At 34.4% G+C, this 21417-nt stretch overlaps 1 protein-coding gene across 2 annotated transcripts in view; it reads right to left on the reverse strand.

Annotated features, from left to right (window-relative positions):
* Positions 1-21417, reverse strand: part of GPR158 (G protein-coupled receptor 158) — a 410138-nt gene that overhangs the window by 136485 nt on the left and 252236 nt on the right. The window contains exon 5 of one of the 2 annotated variants that reach the window (XM_072825311.1): positions 3929-3997. The exons of the other annotated variant lie outside the window; for it this stretch is intronic. Coding sequence (XP_072681412.1) covers positions 3929-3997 — 69 coding nt within the window. The remainder of the gene's footprint in view (positions 1-3928; positions 3998-21417) is intronic. 2 annotated transcript variants of the gene reach the window in all.

The following is a 21417-nucleotide window of genomic DNA, read 5'->3' on the forward strand; positions in this document are numbered from 1 at the left end:
TTGGACAGAATTTGTTTGGTAAGTCTTCTTTTCTGTTTTCTTTTTTCCCCTCTCAAGCAGAATTATTAAGCAGAAATAGTCTTTATATTCCTCTTAAATTTCCATTTCTTGGGATCCCTGGGTGGCGCAGCGGTTTAGCGCCTGCCTTTGGCCCAGGGCGCGATCCTGGAGACCCAGGATCAAATTCCACGTCAGGCTCCCGGTGCATGGAGCCTGCTTCTCCCTCTGCCTGTGTCTCTGCCTCTCTCTCTCTCACTGTGTGCCTATCATAAATAAATAAAAATTAAAAAAAAAATGCTTCATCAACTTTTAAAAAAAAAATTTCCATTTCTTGCCCCCTTTTTTCTCTGTTTGATATCATCATAGGTATATCTATCAGATATTCATCAGATATCTTCCAAAATTGTATCCCAGTCAATGAAAGATTCTTGCAAAGAAAGGGTTTTTAACAACTGCTCTGCTGCACTTAGCAGCATAACATTTATTATTCTTTCAAATATTCTTGTTTTCTAGAGAACTTCATCCATTTAAGAGGCTTTAAAATTTTCTTATAGACTTTAAGCCCATGCTCACTATGTAACCACTTGATTTGAATAAATATGAACCTTAAAATTAAAAATAAAATGAAGTTTTGCTAACATCTCAAAATAACATTAATAAGTTTTTTTATTGCCTGTTAGCTCTAAGTAAAGTAGTATTATTAATAAGGATCATCATTCTTAGTCTTCCATAGCCAAGCGGATTCTTTGGAAGATACTTCAATAGGACAACAGCCATGAGTTTAGGATACAGGTCTGAATTTACCCAAGTATAACCTCATCTGTTCACTCATTGCATATTTACTGTACCTCAACTATGGTGACAGGTATGGGGCTGTGAGCAAAATAGAATGTATCATCTCCCTATTCACAAAGAACCAGAGTTAGTGCAGGAAATGACATTAAGCAAATAATTGCTCTTATGAACGTACACTTATAAACTGAGATGGGAGTGTCAAGAAAGACAGTGGAATTCTGTGAGAAACTATTATAATGAATTTGACTCCAATTGGGGGTCAAGGAAAGCTCAAAAGTGATATTTAAGTAGAAATCTGAAGGATGACTAGGGCTAGCTGTTAATTAGGCAAAAGAAGTGGTGAGATGGTGTGGTGGGGAGGGCAGGAGGACTCTTCCAAATTGAAGGAAAAGCATGTGAAAATGTCCTGTGACAAGAGGTGTATTAGTTTCTTATTGCTGCTATAATATATTACCAAAAACTTAGTGGCTTAATACAGATTTACTATCTTATAGTTTTGGAAGTCAGAAGTTCAAAATGGATCTTATAGAGCTGAAATTAAGGTGTTTTTTGGAGGCTTTCATGAGGAATCTGTTTCTTTGCCTTTTCCTGCTTCTAGAGACTGCCTGCATCCCTTGGCTTCTGGCCTCTTTCATCCACATTCAAAGCCAGTGATAGCCAGTCCAGTCTTTCTCATGATACCTTTTCTTTGGTTCTCTCTTTTCTGCTTCTCATTTTCACTTAGGACCCTTGAGCCATCTATATAATCCAGGATAATCTCATCTCAAAGTTCTTTATTTAATCACATCGGCAAAGTCCCATTTTCCATGTAAGGTAACATATTTATAGGTTCCATGGATTAGGACAGTGAACATTTGGGGAGAGCCATTATTATAGCTACCATGAGAGAGATTATGTATCATTTATGAACTGAAAGAAGGTCAGAGTAGCTGGGTGCAGAAAGGGAGAAGAAAAGTGGTACTGAATGACGCTGGGGAGGTGGGCAAGGACCACACTATATGTAACATCACATACCATATCAAGGGTTTTGATCTTTATTCTAAGAACACTGGGAAGCTATCTATAGAAGTAGTCACAGATTAGATCTTCTATTTTAAAATATTCTCTGGCTACTGAATAGAAAATGTATTTTAAAACAGCAGAGGTTCAGGAAAAAGATGATGGTGACTGCAACAATAGATATTCATATGATTATTTTTTGGATTAATGAAGTCATTTGGGTCTTTTACTTCCTAACTGGGTGATTCTATAACTTTGGCTAAACATCTTTCTGGTAGTTCTATGGGAAAGATGAAATGTTATGATGCACTTGCCATTTATACAGAAACAGTCTCAGGCATGATAAGACTCTTTGTATTTTATTGCTTATATTATTAATTATTGGGTATAACTCCATGCTAGGAAATTAGACAACTTCAGTAATTTTATGATTTACTGATGATTTTATGGAAACATTAAAATGATTACAGCCAAAAAATTTTCTGTCTTAAGAAGAAATAAAATTCAAGAAGTAGAAAACCTGAATAGATATTAAGAACTCTTATAAACACTGCAAGGGGGAAGAGGATTAGAAAATGAGGCAATAGAATGGGCAGGATTTAAATCATGTTAGATCTTGGAGCTTATGCTAAGAATTCTACTATAAATAAAATTGTGAACCTTTGGAGAGTTTTGCAGGGCTCTGTAGTCTAACTTGGGCATTACAACTAGCCGATATTTTGAAAATAGACAGATCATAGGGGGGTTAATGTGGAGGGATAGAGGCCCAGGAAAGACTATGACAATAACCCAGAAAAGGCTGATTCTAGTTTAGACCAGGATGGTAGCCTGAATGAGGCGGGGGAAGTGGTTGGGTTTTTGTTATGTTTTGAGGGATTTCTGATGGATGTGAGAGAAATAAAGTTGTCAAGAATGACTCCCAAGTTTTAGCCTGAGTAACTAGAAAGACGGAGTTGTCATCAGTGGAGATAAGGAAACTGATTGGGGATGCAGGAGATCAAGTATCTCAGTTAAGAACATAGAGAATTCTGGTAGACCCTCAAATTGGAGTTGTTCAGTAAGCAATTGAATATGAGTTTAGAGTTTAGGGAAAAGGTCTGAGCTGGAGATACAAATTTGGGAGTTATTGTATATAAATAGATTTAAAGCTTTGAGCCTAGATGAGATCACCAATGGAGAATGGAGAATATGAAAAGCTCCACAAGGACTGACGCCTGAGACACTTAAGCATTAAGAAGTAGGAAAGAAGATTAAGAATCAGCAAAGATGGCTGAAATGGAGCAGCTAGTTAGGTTAGGAGGCAAACCAAAAAAAACCATGGTGCCATGGAAGACCTACCTTTTTCTTCTCTAACATCTACTGATCTTTCAGATCTCAGTCGAGTGATATTTTATACCCTTGACTTGGTTATACACTTGTCTCCTAAGTGTCTCCATAGCATCCTGCCTCCACAACATCTTAGTTTTTTTCAATTATATTATAATTGCCTGTAATTACTCATCTCATTCTGTAAATTGTAAGCGACTTGAAGAAATCAGTGTCTTTCACTCACAAAAAAGTTTAGCACAGTACTTGACAAACAATGACTACTAAATATAAGTTGGTTGAATTGAATTACTAAGGTTAGTACATACCTTCTGGTTACAGACAGATTGCTAGTGTGATAAGAACAGTCTCTACTAGGATTATCTATGCCACTAATACCACACATATATGTATTTTGTTTACTTTTCTATGTAACCACCTGGAATTTTTCAGCACAAACTTGTTGGTGTGTCTCATGGTCTTGATTTAAGTAGAGAGGGAAGAAGGAAACCAATATTTATATGTATATGTATATGGCAAGCATACATATCAAGCATGCCTTTTTTATGTGAGCTCATTTAAGCCGTTAGTCCTCCTCACAAATTTGGGAAGAAAGTATGGTTACCTCCACTTTACTTTTTTACTTTATATGTCTATTACATGTAGATACAGGTATACAAACTTGTATATAGATATATAAAGTAATATACATATACAATTATATATATTATAATTATACACACATATATATACACACGTATATATAAAAATTACTGCCTGAGCAAAATAAAACAAAAGGCTATTTTTAAAAGACAATTATGTTACTTACAGGAAAGTATAGAAGCAGAGACCCAAAAAGAATTGTTTCCAACAGGATAAGGCCTGATGCCCTGATGCTCTAAAAAAAAAAAAAAAAAAAAAAAAGAGAGAGAGAGAGAGAGAGAGAAAGAAGTCATTGTTTATTTACATTTCTAGAAATGGAAGAACTTATGCTATCATGACAACACCTCCACTAGTAAATGAACATTGGCTAGTATTTCAAAAGTGAACTTAAAAGTGAACTTAAACATGCAAAAAGATCTACTATAAAAGTGGTAGTGTACTTCATGATACTGACAGTGGCTTCATGGAAAACTTCTTCAAAATTTGAATCTGTGAATAATCTTAGCAGCTGGCAACACTTTTTAGAAGATCCTTTCAATCTAAGAAGTTCACAGATACAAAATATCTTGCTTGTATTTCTGAAACATCAGCCACAAGTACATATTGAATGCTAACCCTCAACCATTTCACAAACACCTGCAAAATGGCTTCAGTGGATAAAACAGACATACACATAAGGTCTTGGCATTTCAGTAATATATATCCCACTATGTCAAAATATATCACCCACGCTCACCTAACAGAGCTCCACTATGTGGATAATATAAATCACATTAAATAACAAAGACATTTCACCTTGTGAACATGTTTAAATTATTCTTAACTGAAAATTCAAAAGAATAAGTTGATTTTTGAATAATTTCCTAATTACTTACAGTTTACTACATTTAAATATGCTTGATAATCTTAAGATATTTTGTTAGACTCAAATAGCCTTATCTTTCCTAAGCAAAATGCCTGAAATTGTGAACAAAAATTAAAAGACCAAATAATTTTGTATTCTAATAAAAATTTTGCTTCAGTGAGTTCAAGTGTCAATATCAAGTAAGTATATTAAGAATACAAACATAAAAATAGATTATTCTAGAGTACCCATGTTTTCACTAAATGCAACGTGTAATATACACAAAAATTACACATGATGCAAATATATTATCCTCACAGGAAAATAATTTGAAGTAGTACCAACTGATTTTGCAACAACAGAAAGATGCTTAAGCTGAAAACCCAAGCCACAAGAGTCCACTGCATTAAAACAAGTCAGATAAAAACAAAACAAAAAAACCTGCACACAATGTCAGATAAATGACAGAGAAAGAAAATTATAATCTCTTCAAAACACTGCTAGGACATTGTTAGAGGAATACTTTATGTAATCCCTCAAAAGAACTCGTGGCTTTTATTAATCTAAGAATTTGCAATGGAGAAATAAATTTAGTCAGTGAACAGACTTGATTATTCAAGTGGCATCTCACTATTGGTCTTTATTTTAGCTAGCAGATGCTTTTAGTGAAAAGAAAATTTCTATCAGCAAGCCTTTAGATGGGTTTTGGCTGGTAAAATTTCTAAAATGGCAAATTATATTCATACCTAATTATGAATATCAATTTTTCTAAACTTTATGAAAATATGACACTAAGAGTGAGAGTTCAAAATGTTAATACAAGACTTCTTATAAAACAATCTATGCAATATTGTTTAAAGAATCTATGCAATATTGTTTAAAGATTTATTTATTTATTTGAGAGAGAGAGAGAGAGAGAAAGAGAGAGAGAGAGCAAGCACACAAATGCATGAGCAAGAGGAGGGGCTAGAAGGAGAGGGATGAAGAAAATATTTAGCAAATCTCCACTGAGTGCAGAACCCCACACTGGGCTTGATCCCTGACCCTGAGTTCATGATCTGAGCAGAAATAAGAGTTGGACACTTAACTGACTGAGCCACCAGGTGCCTCTCTAGGCAAAATTATGAAAAAACAAACAAACAAACAAACAAACAAACAAACAAAAAACGGGATATGAAAAGAAGCTGTGAGGCTTAGTGGAACAGACAGACTTTGGAGTTCTCTTCATCTCAGTTTGAATTATGAAATAATCACTGAGTAGGCCACCTTGAACTTCAATGTCTTCATCCATAAAATGGGTATTTTAATGTTTACCTGATTAAATCTGAGAGGTTTAATAAAATATGAAGTATACAAAATGGCTAATATTATGCTTGATTCTTGGCAAGTAGGTATGCATTCTTCAAAGTAAAAAACATTAAGGAGGGCACATGATGAGATGAGTATTGGGTATTATACTACATGTTGGCAAATTGAATTTAAATAAAAATAAAATCTTCAAAACAAAAACAAACTAAAAAACAGCACCAGCATAATGAATTTGAAATCCACAGACGTATATATCAGTAGCAGTCAAATTTATTTTTAATTCTTGGGATCCAAATGACCTCAGAAGAGTCAAAAGTAGGGGTAGAGAACCCAAGAGGCTTTTTGTTGTTCCTTTTTTTTAGGACCAGTAGTTTCTTAGCTGCTTTACAACTATCGCTATCACATACCAGTGGTAGTGTTGCATATATTCTCAGAATAAATCACTTATTTTCTTTCATTTGGTAATGTTGAACAATCTTCTCCATTATGTTGTTCCTGACTAAGCAGAGAGGCCCATAATTTCAAATTATTAATTGGAATTCCAACAAGTGGCTCCATAATCAAATGGAAGGCCTATTTAAAATGTGCACTTTTCCAAATATCCTTGGGCTGAGTTGGCTTCATGGCCTCACAGAGTGAGTATGTATCTGGTAGGTGGGACTTCAGGGACAAAAAAGAAACCTCATGCTCCCTAAAACATTTCCCCATCATCTTATTGGTACTGGAAGTTCTCTGAACTAGAAAGAAGCTTTTTATTTTGTACTTGGTGCCAAGGATTCATACACAAGTGCTGTAAGTAAGAGGCTGACTTAGTTTCAACGTGTAGAACAGAAATCTATTCCTTGTAGTCTAAGTGATAGGATGAGGAAGGAAAGAGGAAGGATTGATAAATGAAGATGATGCAGCTACTATGGAAAACAGTATGGTGGTTCCTCAAAAAGTTAAAAATAGAACTACCCTATGATCTAGCAATTGCACTACTAGGTATTTACCAAAAAAAATACAAAATTACAAATTCAAAGGGATAAACACACCTTTATGTTTACATGCATTATCTACAATAGCCAAACTTTGGAAACAGCCCAAGTGTCCATCAACTGATGAAAGGATAAAGATGTGGTATATATAACAGAATATTATTTAGCCATAAGAAAGAATGAAATCTTGCCATTTGTAATCATGTGGATGGGGCTAGAGAGTATTGCTAAGTGAAATAAGTCAGCTGGATAAAGACAAATACTATATGATTACACTCATACATAGAATATAAGAAATGAAACAAGAAAAGGGTGGGGGGAAGAGAAAGAGGCAAACCACAAAACAGACTGATAGTTACCAGAGGGGAGAGGGTGAGTGAGATGAGTAAAACAGGTAATGGGGATTAATAAGTACTCTTGTGATGAGTACACGATGATGTATGGAAGTGTTAAGTCACTATATTGTATACCTGAAACTAATATTACACTGTATGTTAACTAACTGGAATTAATATAAAAGCTTTAAAAAAAGAAAAATGAAGATGAGCAAGGGATATAATGAGCAAAATAACAGAGCCCAAGGAAGAATGAATCTCCTTCACAGTTGTACTTAAGATAGAAATCGTGGTATAGAACCCTTTTAACTAGAATTGCTGAGAAACTCTGAGAAAACCTTATTGAAAAGATATATAATATAGCATTTAGTTAAAACACATACATACAAATCAACACCATATATTTTCTAGATATATATAAATATACCAAATACATACATGGAAAATATATACCAAGCTGATAACAATGATTTTGTTTTTCTGGAGAAGTGCATAGATTTAGGGATAGATCAAAAATATTAAAAAATATTTTAACTTCTCTAGAGATGCAGTCATGCATCATGTAATATGCATTTTAATAATTAAATCAAGTAAAATTAAAGAAAAGTAACTTAAAATGTGCCAATTCAACTATTAGAAAATTCCACCACTAGGCATCATCATAATATGTCAAGAAGTCTAAATGAAGACTTTCTCAACTAATATATACTTAATAAGTTTTTATTCATTACTAACTTCATGCATAAAATTAACAAACCGTAGTTTTATGATCCTTACAGGTAATAGGGCTGGGGGAGTTATTATTGAGCCTAACTCTCTTGTTTAGAATTTATAAAGCCTAGTAAATATAATTTCAGATTTTACAATAGAGGTCTGCAGATTTTACCTCACTCCACTCCATCCCTCCTGTCCCATTTGTTAAACTTTCTGAACTGACTTATGAAGGTTTGTAACAAGTACCAAGCCTGCATGCTAAAGAAAAGAGCTAAGCCTATTATACCAATTTTATTAAATTATATCAGTCAACTTCTAAATTCCATAATCCTTGGATGCAAAATAGAGAGGCATAGGATGAAGCATACTTGCAGTTGTCACAAGATTTGCTCATGATACAGGCATGGAAGCTAAGTCACTGGAAATAATAAGGTGATGAGAATAATGCTGAAGTCTGATTTTTTGAAAAAAACAAAATGGTTTGTCATTTTTTCCTTGATTCTATAAGGACTAACTACTTCATTTATATTTTAAAAACATTTTTAGCCACTGGGGAAATCAATGTATATCTTGCTAAAACAGTGCAGCTATTCTGAATTATAGCTGATTTCTTTAGTCTCATAGCAATTAAAATTTCTATTACAAAAGGAATCTCTGAACATGAAGGTATTTTTACACAGCTGTATCTCAGAATGAATGATGAAAATATAATAAAGCAATAGAATTAGAATCTGAAAAGAATGAACTGGCATAAGTTTGGATCACAAACCAAGACTATAAATCTGTATCATTTACAAAAAGAATTAGCCATGCAAGCAGATTGACTTCTTCCATTTCTTCAGATAAATCCATGGACAGGGAGATTACAAATAAACAACTGATGTAGCAGTTATACAATAACAAATTGGAAGCAAGATGTAAAAGTGGCCTTAAAGAGAATCCTAACATTGAGAATAGGAGGACTCTATTTTTCAATAATTTTATTTACAGTTATACAAATAAATGAGAACAGATCACATTTGGTTTGATAGACTACATGCAATTACTTTGTCTTAAGAAGATCTGTGATGAAATATTGAAAAGCCATTCAGATTTAGAAAAATTTGTCAGGGGAACAATTGCCCAAAATGTGGGCAGTTAAAATTAGTACTGTTTTTTTCCAAAAAAGTATCAGCAATAAAAAAGGTACAAAGAAAGCAGAAGAATATGTTTAGGATAGAGATTGCTAAAGTGAAATAAAAACAATTCAGAGAGTTATATATTTTGTTTTTAATTTTTATCTAAGTATAATTAGCATGCAGCATTATACTAGTTTCATGTATATGATATAATGATTCAACACTTCTATACATTACTAAGTGTTCTCATCATGATAAATGTATTCTTAATCCCCCTCACCTATATCACTAACCACCCCCCACCTCCTTTTTGGGTCCAATAGTTCTCTATATTTAAGAGTCTGGTTTATTGTCTTTCTCCTTTTTCTTTTTTGTTTCTTAAATTCCACATATCAATGAAATCATAGAGTATGTGTCTTTCACTGTTTTTACTTTGCATTTAACCCTCTAGATCCATCCATGTTGCTGGAAATGGAAAGAATTCATTCTTTTTGTCTGAGTAATATTCCATTGTGTTTATGTATAACTTCTTATCCCTTCATCTTTCAAGGGACATTTGGGTTGCTTCTGTATCTTGGCTATTTTATATAGTACTGCAAGAAACACAGGGGTGATATACATTTTCAAATACATGTTTTCATTTTCTTTGGGTAAATACTCAGTAGTGGAATTACTGGATCATATGATAATCCTGTTTTTAATTGAGGAACTCCCATACTGTTTTCCACAGTGGCTGCACCAATTTACATTCTACCAACAGTGCACAAGGGTTCCTTTTTCTCTACATCTTCACCAACATCTGTCATTTCTTGCGTTTTTTTTTTTTTTTAGTTTAGCCATCCTGAAAGGTGTAAGGTAATATCTCATTGTGCTTTTCATTTGCATTTCCCAGATATTGAGTGATGTTGAGCATCTTTTCATGTGTCTGTTTGGGACAACTGTATGTCTTCTTTGGAAAAATTCTGTTCAGGTCCCTGTTCATTTTTTATTGGATTATTTAATTTTTGGTGTTGAGTTGTATAAATTCTTTATATATTTAGGATATTAACCCATTATCAGATTATTATTTTTTTTTTATGATAGTCACACACACAGAGAGAGAGAGGCAGAGACACAGGCAGAGGGAGAAGCAGGCTCCATGCACCGGGAGCCCGACGTGGGAATCGATCTCGAGTCTCCAGGATCGCGCCCTGGGCCAAAGGCAGGCACTAAACTGCTGCGCCACCCAGGGATCCCCCCATTATCAGATTATTATTTGCAAGTATCTTCTCCCATTTGGTAGGTTGTCTTTTTGTTTTGTTGATGGTTTCCTTCAGTGTATAAAATCTTTTTATTTTGGTATCCCAGTAGCTTAATTTTGCTTTTGTTTCCCTTGCCAAAGAAGACATTTAGAGGAAAATGTTAAAGAGATTAGTGCCTATGCTTTCTTCTACCAATTTTATGCTTTCAGGTCTCAGATTTAGATCTATCATCCATTTCGAGTTTATTTTTGGATATGGTGTAAGAAAGTCGTTCAGTTTCATTCTTAGTTTCCCAACATTTGTTGAGGAGACTGCATTTTTCTCATTGTATATACTTGCCCACTTTGTTATAGTGTCACAAAAATGTGGGTTTATTTCTGGTCTCTATTCTGTTCCATTGATCTGTGTGTCTTTTTTTTTTTTTTTGCCTGTATCATACTGTTTTGATAACTATAGCTGTGTAGTGTGTCTTGAAATTTGGGACTGTGGTACCGGTTTTGTTCTTTCTCAAGTTTGCTTTGGATATTTGGGGTGTTCTGTGGTTCCACACAAATTTAGGATTATTTGTTCCAGTTCTGTGCAAAATACTGTTGGTATTTTGGCAGAGATTGCATTGAATTTGAAGATTGCTTTGGACAGTATGGACATTATAACAATATTGATTCTCCTAAACCATGAGCTTGGGATATCTTTCCATTTGTATATGTCATTTTCAATTTCTTTCATCAGTGTTTTATAGTTTTTAAAGTACAGGTCTTTCATCTCCTTAGTTAATTCCTAATTATTTTATTATTTTTGGAGTAATTGTAATGGGATTGTCTTAATTTCTCCTTCTGCTACTTCATTATTAGTGTATAGAAATGCAACAGATTTCTGTATATTCATCATGCATCTTGTGATTTTACTGAATTCACTTATCAGTTCTAGTATTTTTTGGTGGAACTTTTGAAGTTTTCTCTATATAGTATCATGTCACCTGCAAATAGTGAAAGTTTTACTTCTTCCTTACAAATTGGGATGTCTGATGTCTTTTATTTCTTTTTGTTGTGTGAATGCTGTGGCTAGGACTTCTAGTACTATGTTGAATAAAAGTGGTAAGAATAGACAGCCTTGTCTTTCTCTGTTATCACTACTTTTGCCATTTTAATTGTTATGTGTCTTGGTGTGGACCTCCTTGGATTGGTACTGTTGGGGGCTCTCTGTGCCTCCTATATAAGAATGTCTGTTTCCCTCCCCAGATGATACAAGTTTTCAGGTATTATTTCTTCAAATAAAATTTTGCCCCCTCTTCTCTCTCTTCGCCTTCTATGATCCCTATAATGTGAATATTATTTTGTTAGATGTGTCACTGAGTTCTTTTACCTTTTCTAATTTTTTATTATTCTTTTCTGTTTTTGCTGTTTAGCTTGGTTGCTTTCCATTACTCTTTCAGCTTGCTGATCCATTCTTCTGCTTCCTCTAGTTTACTACATATTCCCTCTAGTGCATTTTTAATTTCAGTTAATGAGTTCTTCATCTCTGATTGGTTCTTTCTATATTTTCTTCTTTTTGTTGAATGTCTCACTGAGATCTTCACTCTTTTCTCAAACCCAGTAAGTATCTTTATCACTGGTACTTTGAATTTTCTATCAGTTATATTGCTTATCCCCATTTTTAAAGTTCTTTTGCTGTGATTTTGTCCTGTTCTTTCATATGGGATATATTCCTCTGACTCCTCACTTTGTCTAACCCTCTGTGCTTGTTTCTGTGTATTAGCAAAGTCAGCTACTTCTCCTGATCTTATGAAGAAGATATTCCATGGTGCTTTGTAGCATATTGTCCCCTGTTCACCAGAACCTGGCATTTCAGGAGTGTATCCTAAGTGTGTTACATGAACCCTACTGTTGTGGTTGAGCCATGTTTGCCTTCAGTCTTGTCATTTACAATGGCACTCTGACTACTTTGGGAAGAGTTTGGTCCCTGTGCTGTTAAGTGGACAGTTTGTGGCCATCTTGGGCTTATAGTTGAGTCAGACCAGATGCCCGCCCTCAATCCAGTATTGGGGTCACAGGGAACTGTAGGATGTTCTTTCTGCATGTCTTCTGAGACACTTTTACTGGTAGGCAGGGCCAGCAATCAGATCATTTGTCTGCCCCCAGCCCATTGCTGGTATGTGGTTATCTCCCACAGGGCAAAAGTCCCTTGGGAGTAATGCTGGTCACTGTCAGGGCTGCTTGGAGGGACCCCTACACAGTGGCATGGGTTGGATGTGGGAAGTCCACATTAGGATACGGGAGCAAGGCATACTGTGTTAACAAGCTAAGTGGTGAGTGTTCTTACTGGTTTCTGCAGGTATCCTGTATCTAGACTGGGCAGGGGGAAGAGAAATGGCCCCTACTAGTTTTTTTTTTTTTCTTCTTGGAGAAGTCTCCTAAAGATCCCTGCCCTTCCCATGCATGGTCTAAAACTAATAAATAAATCTTCTTCCTATATACCTCAGGTACTTTCAAAATGTTCCTTCTATGCTGTATTTTATTTATTTATTCATGACACACACACACACACACACACACACACACACACACAGAGGGAGAGAGAGAGAGAGAGGCAGAGACACAAGGCAGAGGGAGAAGCAGGCCCCATGCAGGGAGCCTGATGTGGGACTGGATCCCGGGTCCCCAGGATCACGCTCTGAGCTGAAGGTGGAGCTAAGCCGCTGAGCCACCCAGGCTGCCCTGTTATGCTGGCTCTAATGGTGTGGTCTTGATTTCCTATTGCCCTCCAGCTCTCTCAGCTGATTTTTAAAGTTCCTGGTGTTAAATCCCACTGACTGTAAAAACTTGTGAAGTTAAGCCATTCTGGTTCTTAAGGCCAGATGTTTTAGGGACCTATTTTCCCAGTGTAGGCCCCCCATATCTGGGGTGTCTGGTGTAGGGTATGTTCCTCTCCCTTTTCCATTCTTCTGGTGTCCCCCATTGTGGGGACACAGTCTCTTGAGTCAGTTTGGTTTTTGACTGATACCTTCCTACCATTTTCAATATGGCCTCCTCCCTACAATTAACTGTGGATAGTCTATTTTGCAAGTGTTCAGTTAATTTTCTGGGTTAGTTCCACTAATGTGTTATCCACTAATGTCCATGGGATGAAGTGAGCTTAGGATCCTCTTATACTGCCATCTTCTCAAATGGTGCCACAGAGTTTTAAATTCATGTAATAAAATACATGAGCTTTATATCCAGATTGTTTGGAATCTCATCATTGCCAGCTTCTTAGCTGTGTCCTCTTGGGCAAATTCCTGAACCTTCTGAGTTTCTTCATTTATAAAATGGGTGCAATGATGCTCTTCCTTGCAATTCTGTTGTAAAAACTGGCAATAATGCTGCCCAGGATGGAGCAGGCACTCTGTCAATGGCAGTTCATCATCAGTCTTTCATGGAGAGATAAAATGAAGTCAAAAGTGTACCTACACTCACTCGGCTGATGAGTGACAGAATAAGGCCCCATCATCTACCACTGTTGATTCCCAAAGTGAGTGTGATTTCTTCTGTACATCCAGTCTGACCCTCAGCCATTTTCTTATCCAAAGGAACGGAATTACATGTAATATAAAAATAAAAACATGTAGCACTACTAGAGCACTTTAAAATAAATTACAAGTAAGGATTTTGATTTAAATGTTATTTAAAAAGTTACTATTCAATTTAAAATCCTTGATATTTAATGCAAAACATCAAAGGAAATACATTGCCTTAACTAGGAATTCTGTCTAATTTCTAAAAGTTCATTTTTCACATGATTTGATAATTTGTAATTGAACTGTTTAAGACTTTTTGGAAAAATTAATTTATCCAAAGATAAAGTCCAGAGTAATATATACATAGTTTCATATTCCTTAAAACAGCATAGCACACTAAATTTAAAAATCAATGATATTTTTATACTTGTGATTTTAGAAATAACAAGTCATTCATTATTAATTATGATTCACCATTTACTGTGGCACAGAAACATCAAATAGTTGCTTTTGCAGGATTTACATGAAATATTTGCCCATTTGCTTAACTTTGTTTCAGACAATGTGAACACAGACAGGTGTATTCCCCCTCTTACCCCTGAAATAGCTCATCTTTCAGAAGTCAGCACCTGATATCATGTCTCAAAGTTGCTGACTATGACAGCAAGTACAGAAATGCAGAAAAACAGATACAGGAAAGGGAACATTTTGGATAAACTTTACTCAGCTAAGCTCATCCCTCATGCTTATGTCCTAAACAACTTAATACCCAAACTCTTCCTATCAGACATCTTTCCACTCTCAGCACCTCTCCTCTGCTGAGATGCCACTAGATTGCATTCCTAAAATGTAGATAATCATGTCCTTATTTGTCCTCATTATTCCCATAGTTCCTTACAAAAAATAGCTTTTACTTCTCTGTAATCTATTTGCAAATTTCAGTTCTCTTTTTCTTTCAATACTAATAAGCAAAGCAAAACATATTTCATATAATGGAGATAAATTCTCTAAGTGTCAAAAAAGCATACACAAATGAAGTACACAAACTAAGGAATCTTACCTTCAGAAGTGTTATTGTACATCCTCAAATAAAATTATCAAAATTATCGAAACAAAGTATGCCATTTGCTTAGATTTCTATTCTTGATTAAAAGCTATTGAGATTGATATATTTTCAATTAATATTTCAATAAATATTTCAGTTGATTTGATTTTCAATAAAAACTTATTAATTGAAAGAACAACAAATTCCTCCTCATGAAGAATCCTAATGGAATGATAATAAAATATAAAATATTAAGTATTTTTAAAGATATTAATAAGATGAAGCACTTTGCTTCCTTGAATAATCAATCCCTGTTACGGAGATGAACTCAAATATCATTTAGTTTGACATCAATCATTTTTTTAAACACAAATGTACTTTATACTTGTAGAAATTCAAGAAACGTCACAAATCATTGCTCAGTTTCACCTAATTGCTAAGTAGCAACAGATCTCAGCAACCCTTCCTCATCATTTGAACACTGTCTAATATCAGATTTTTTTTCTTTTTCAATGATTAATATGTTGAAAACTGTGATCTGCAAGGTAACTAAAATACTACTGTTCACCCATGGGGGCGCTTGGATGGCTCAGTCAGTAGAGTGGGCAACTCTTGATTTTGGCTCAGGTCACGATCTTGGGGTCCTGGGATGGAGCCCTGCATCAAGCTCTGTGCTGAGTAGGGAGTCTGCTTGAGGATTAATTCTCTCTCTCTCTCTCTCTCTTTTTCCCTCTATCCCTCCTCCAACTCATGTTCTCTCTCTCTCTCTCTTAAATAGATGGCTAAATCTTTAAACAAAAAAAACAAAATACTATTATTGTTCACATATAGGAACAGAACCCATCAAATGATAGCCAGACATCAGCATCTCTTTGTCTCCTTGTTCAAGAAAAAAAACGTGGGAACAGGAACAGAATTTCTCAGAACTGTTAAATTTGTCTTTGACACACTGTCTCTATAGCATGTTAGACAAAGTGTAAAACAAGAAGACATTTCATACTTTGATATTTGAAAATAGTCTAAACATGCTAAGACTTGTTTATGTTCCTTATACTCACATTAACACAAAAGTTTCAATTCTGAGAAGATACTTACAAATATACAGAGAAATATGAGTATTTCAGTGAATAAATCAATAGATGATTTAATGAGCTATATGATATGCTCCTTATTTTGCTAGGTTTAGCAGTTCAAAAATTTAAGATAGCAGCATTATATCTGACAGGCAAAAAGCAAAGACAGATTACAAAGTATAGTGGGAAAACAACTGCTACTTAGATGTAAGGATAATGGAGACAGGAATTCAAAACTCAACCTCTACAATATATTATATGGAGTAAATTGGATTTTTTATTTTCTCCAAATTTGTGAGCATTAAGAAGAATAAAAAATGTGCATTATGGAATTTAGTCCACATGTAGTGCATCATTCCTAAACTTGTTTGCCTGATGACAAAGTGATAAAAAAAAGAAGGATATATTGATTAACTAATCCTGCTTACATTTATACTGTCCACTCTAACCATTTGTTTCACTAATTCTGCTGTCTCAGTTAGTCTTAATGTTTATTAACAAATCATAACATGTTTCCCATTAGACAATTTTCTTGGTATTTTGGAATTTTACATCTTATATTATAAACATGGTTCTGAGAAGATTTTCAAGTGATAAATTCATAAGTTTTAATTAGATAATAAATGCTAACCCTTCCAAACAGAATTCAAAAAGGTCACAATAACTGTGGGATGTTTTAATTAGTCTTTCTCTCTGTTTGGATCCTGCTTAGTTGCTCTTTGCTCTAAAATATATTTAAAAGTGCATTAGGATTAGGCTATCAACTCTAAAAGACACAAGAGAGATAATTAAGTATATTTAGAAATTTGACAGTAGAGAATTATTGAAAAGGTAAAATAATGTTATAAGAAAAGGAGAAAAAAGTTTTACAATGTCATAAATTCTTAAAAAACAGTTGTGTTTAATCTCTTCAAAAACTGAACTATTATTAAGGCAGTTTCCTAGAAATAATCAAATTTTGGAGTTTTTAAAACTAATGATCCCAAGTCTTTATCTTCAGCCTATACCTCTTTCTGGAACTCTACACCCATATTTTTACTTTCCTATAAGAACGTTCTACCTGAATGACCAAGAGGCACCTAAAACTCAAGAATTCAAAAATTAAAATTTTCCAGTGATTAATGGTAATCGATACTATTTTGTAATCAAACAATCTCTGAAATATACATCTATACATCTATACATCCATAGGCTAGAAATAAATGAAGTGGGTTTTATGACATACTTATGGCTTTACTTTGGTATTTTCCAGAACTCCCCAAATTTCGTTGACTGTCTTGCTAAATAACAAATAAGTAACCAAATAAATGAATAAACTGAGAAGCACCATGCATGCTGATCCATCCATATTCAAGTGGAGAGGAAATTCTTCACTTTTAACTTACAGGTGCTTCTATGATTTAGAGAATAAATTAAACAATCAAAATCTTAATAAAAGGAGGGAAAAGAAAAGGAAGAGAAGGAAGAGAGGAAGGAAGTAGAAGAAACCATCTGTTTATGTTAGGTTTAGCAAATTCGGGGTTCTTGGTTTCACAGGGATTAAATGGGGAGGCAGATGGGTGGGTGGAGGCAGAACTAGATTGAAGCATATATGAAGTCACTGTATCTGAGTTTTCTCACAGATGCCTTCTGCTGTCTTTATTGTACTCTCTTGCCCTTAGGCCTCCCACCTCAGGCAGCCAGTACTTGCAGGGTATCCTCTCATCCAGGCCTGCCCTCTTCAAGTAAGGCACATATTTCAAAGTAATTCCCTTATCTCTCTTGATCTCCAACTTCTAATTTCTTCCATGCTTAAACTTACTTGCTAGTTGTAAACAAAAGGGATATGATAAATGGCAATAAGAATGTTGGTGACTAATAATTTAATGTTTCCTCCTCCCGGTAGGACTTGGAAGATCAAATAGATAGTGAATACTTAAAACCTAAAAGCAGAGATCATGAATTTTCAAAGTTAAGAGAGCAAAGTTATTAACACAGTGGGCTTTCTGGTGTCCCCAAAGAGTCTACGACTTTTTCCACTAAGATTCCTCTTTTCCTCTAATTTTGTTTCTTTTATGGAAGCAAACCACTCAGAGGATGGAGAGATTCCTTTTAGAAATGAAGATTTCTTTTGTTGAAGACTTTTCTTTTAAGAAGCAATTCATATTTCAAAAAAGCCTTTATTTCCAGTTATGAATTTAAATCCATCACGAATAAGTCTATCTAACTACAATTACCACAAATCTGTGCCTGAGTTAACCCCAAGGCCTCTGTTAAGTGCAGGCTAAAGGAGTAGGTTTATTTCCCTTTATTCATTCTTTCTTTGAAGAAGAATTTTGTATAATATGGAAGGTGCCTTTAAAATACAGCTTTTGTTATGTGGTAGGATCTGGACATGCTGCGTAGGTATTGACTCCAAGGTCTAGGACAGCAGCTTTCTTCCACCCCCATGAACACATTCCATTTACTATAGTTTTCTCTTTGTTTCTTTTTTTAGCTACACTTTTAAGCCCATGAAAGAGATATAAATGCATAAATTCTGAGGAAAAGGAGAATAAATCCAGAACCACTGTATCTGGAAAACAGGGATCTAAAAGTATATTTAGCATTGCTAGTTTGCTCATTTGATGACATTTTTCCCAGTGGAAGACATCCTTTGATTTTAATAAAATGCTGATAATAAAAGTGGTCATAATGACCACAATAACAATAATGACAACAGAATTTTTGTACCAGCTGTTATCCTAGGCACTTTATGTTAATTAACCCACACAAAAACAGTTAACCCTCACCACAAACAGTAGGTTCTGTTACGATCCCCATTTTGTAAATTAGGACCCTGAGATTTAGAGAGGTTAAAAAACTTCCCCCAGGAAATTGACAGAACTGATATTACATGGTCTTAGCACTCAACTTTGCCCCTATCACTTTCAGAATCCAACTCTGTAAAGCTGTCATTAAAATAACATCTGGATGGAGGCTCCTGAAGCAACCTTCCCTCACCTCACACTAAAATATAAAGACACATGTGAAATAGCAAATCACAACCCTGCTGTGAACAGAGAATTCAAAGCAGAAATACAAGGAGAAATAAAAATGTGAAAAAGTACTCATCCTCACAAGTAATCAGGAAATGTAAATAAAAATTATATTATTTCATTTTGAACCCACTGGGTTGGAAAAGTCAAAAAGACTGATAATATAAATCACTGATTAGAAAGCTAGAAAATGGGCACTTCCATAATGATAGAAATACAAACTGATGAAGCCTTTGAGTAAGCAGTGTTGAAGAGTCTATCAAAAATTTTAAGTGTCTGTACTTGATTTTTCCAGCAACTTCACCTCCAGGGAATTTATTCCTGATAACTATTTGGATGTTTTCACAAAAATATATGCACAAGAATGTTTACCAAAGCACTATTGGTAAAATACTTGGTGAAAAAGTTGGAACATGGAACGGTTGGAATATCCTTCAATAGAAGAGAATGTAAACCATGATTCATCCATATGAAAGTTGCCATTATGCAACTATTTAAAAAATGAAAAAGGTATGTACAAGCAGGGCAAGGGCTCTGATAGAAATAATATTGAAATTTAAAAAAAAACTTTATTAGCAAAAGCATGGTATGCATGTACACGCATGTATCAAATCCTTGATGGTCAAAAAAACAAAAACAAAAACCCTTAATGGTCTGTCTGTATCTTCTGGAAGAAAATAGAAGTGGGAGGGAACAGGGGGCTTTTCACTTACTGCTTTATATTATTCACTATGTGTTAATTTTTTATAACAGCAACAATGTCACTTATTATCCAGGTAATAGTCAACTAAAAATCCTAAGTGCTAACCAAGGAAGGGGAAAAGACGAAAGGGAGAGATGTGGAAGGAGATAGGCAGATATTCAGAGTACTTAAACAAAACAATGAAATAAAGTTAAATTAGAGTTTATTTACAAGAGACTTAACTACAATCCTCAAGAGGAGGGGTATTCAAACATCCTCTCCAGGATCTAGCACATAATAAGCATTTATATATATGGAGAAAGGAAGTAAGATAAATGAAGGTTTGGGATGATGGAAAAAGTAAAGTTCAAAGAAAAAAGGGATAAATAAAAATTTACCATGTAAAAGCAAAAAAAATAAATAATTATAATGCCAGTATCTGTTGTAATGAAATGTATGGTAGCATGTAAAAGGAAAAAAGGATATTTAATATCAGTCAATGTTATCATTTTGTGGAAGCTACAGTAGTCAAGAACCTGAACACACTGAGGGTGCTGTACCACCCAGCGTCCTCCTCAGCCTCATCTGCAGTCAGCTCCCCATTTGCTGACTATGCTTCAGCCAACCTGGCTACTTTTCAGTTCTACAAATGCAGCTGCTCCCCCACCTTACGTTTGATAGAGCTCATTCTGTTCCTTCACCTTCGCCTATTTCCACTTTCCTCTCTAAGTCACTTGAATTCATTCCTTAGGTCTTAATTTCACTTAATTTCACCAACTTTTCATACAATAAAATTTTTTGTTTGTTTGTTTAGTGCTTTCTCTGTATCAGATAAGGAGTTTCAAAGACTTTTCTGAACTACCCAAACTGGGTAAAGTTTCCTGTGTTTTATGACCATTACACACAGTACGTCCATGAGTGGCACTCTTAACACAACTGAAATTAATGTTGAAAGCAACATTAATAAGGATTACTTCCCAACAAAAAATATCTACCATAAATAAACTGCCAAGTCTTAGTGGTGAGGCAGGCACTGTTCCTGAAACTAGGCACAAAATAAGGATACCTGATATTAACATTGGGATTTCACATTTTTTCTAGAATTCCTATTAAATACAATGAGATGAGAAAAAGAAGTAAGGGCTACAAAGACTAGAAATGATACATTACGATCTTGTAGGAAGTTGTCCTAAAGAAATAATACACATGATGTAGTTATAAGAATGTTTAATTCACAGTATTCATATTGAGAGAAAATTAGGAATAATCCATATCCCAAGAGACAAACAGTAAAATAAATTATGATATACTCTATGTAATAAAATGTCATAAAATTCAAGGTTTTAGGATACATATAACAAAAGACTATATGATTATAATTTTATATATAGAAATATTTTCTATTAAATATTAAATGTTTTAAAATCAAATTGTGGACTTATAGGTGATTTTTAACTTAAAATTTTCAGCATTTTTCAAATTGTAAAATACACTTGTATTGCTTTTACAATATGGAACATTTTTAGCATTCTAATTTTACAAAAGGATTGAAAGGATTAAAGTCATAAAGATATACCTTCTAAAACTGTTAAAATTAAAGAGACTGACAATACCAAATGTAGAGAAGATTTAGAGCAAGTGGAATTTCTGTATGTTGATAATGGGAATATAAAGTGGGAATTTAAAACTGTACAACTACTTTGGAAAGTGGTTTGGCAGCCTCTTATAAAGTTAAAAATACATCTGCTCTGTGATCAAGCAGTTCTGCTCATAGACATTTATCTAAAAGAAAGAAAAACATTTGATCA

The sequence above is a fragment of the Canis lupus genome, chromosome 5 (assembly GCF_048164855.1).
Source record: "Canis lupus baileyi chromosome 5, mCanLup2.hap1, whole genome shotgun sequence".
Taxonomy (NCBI): Eukaryota; Metazoa; Chordata; class Mammalia; order Carnivora; family Canidae; genus Canis; species Canis lupus.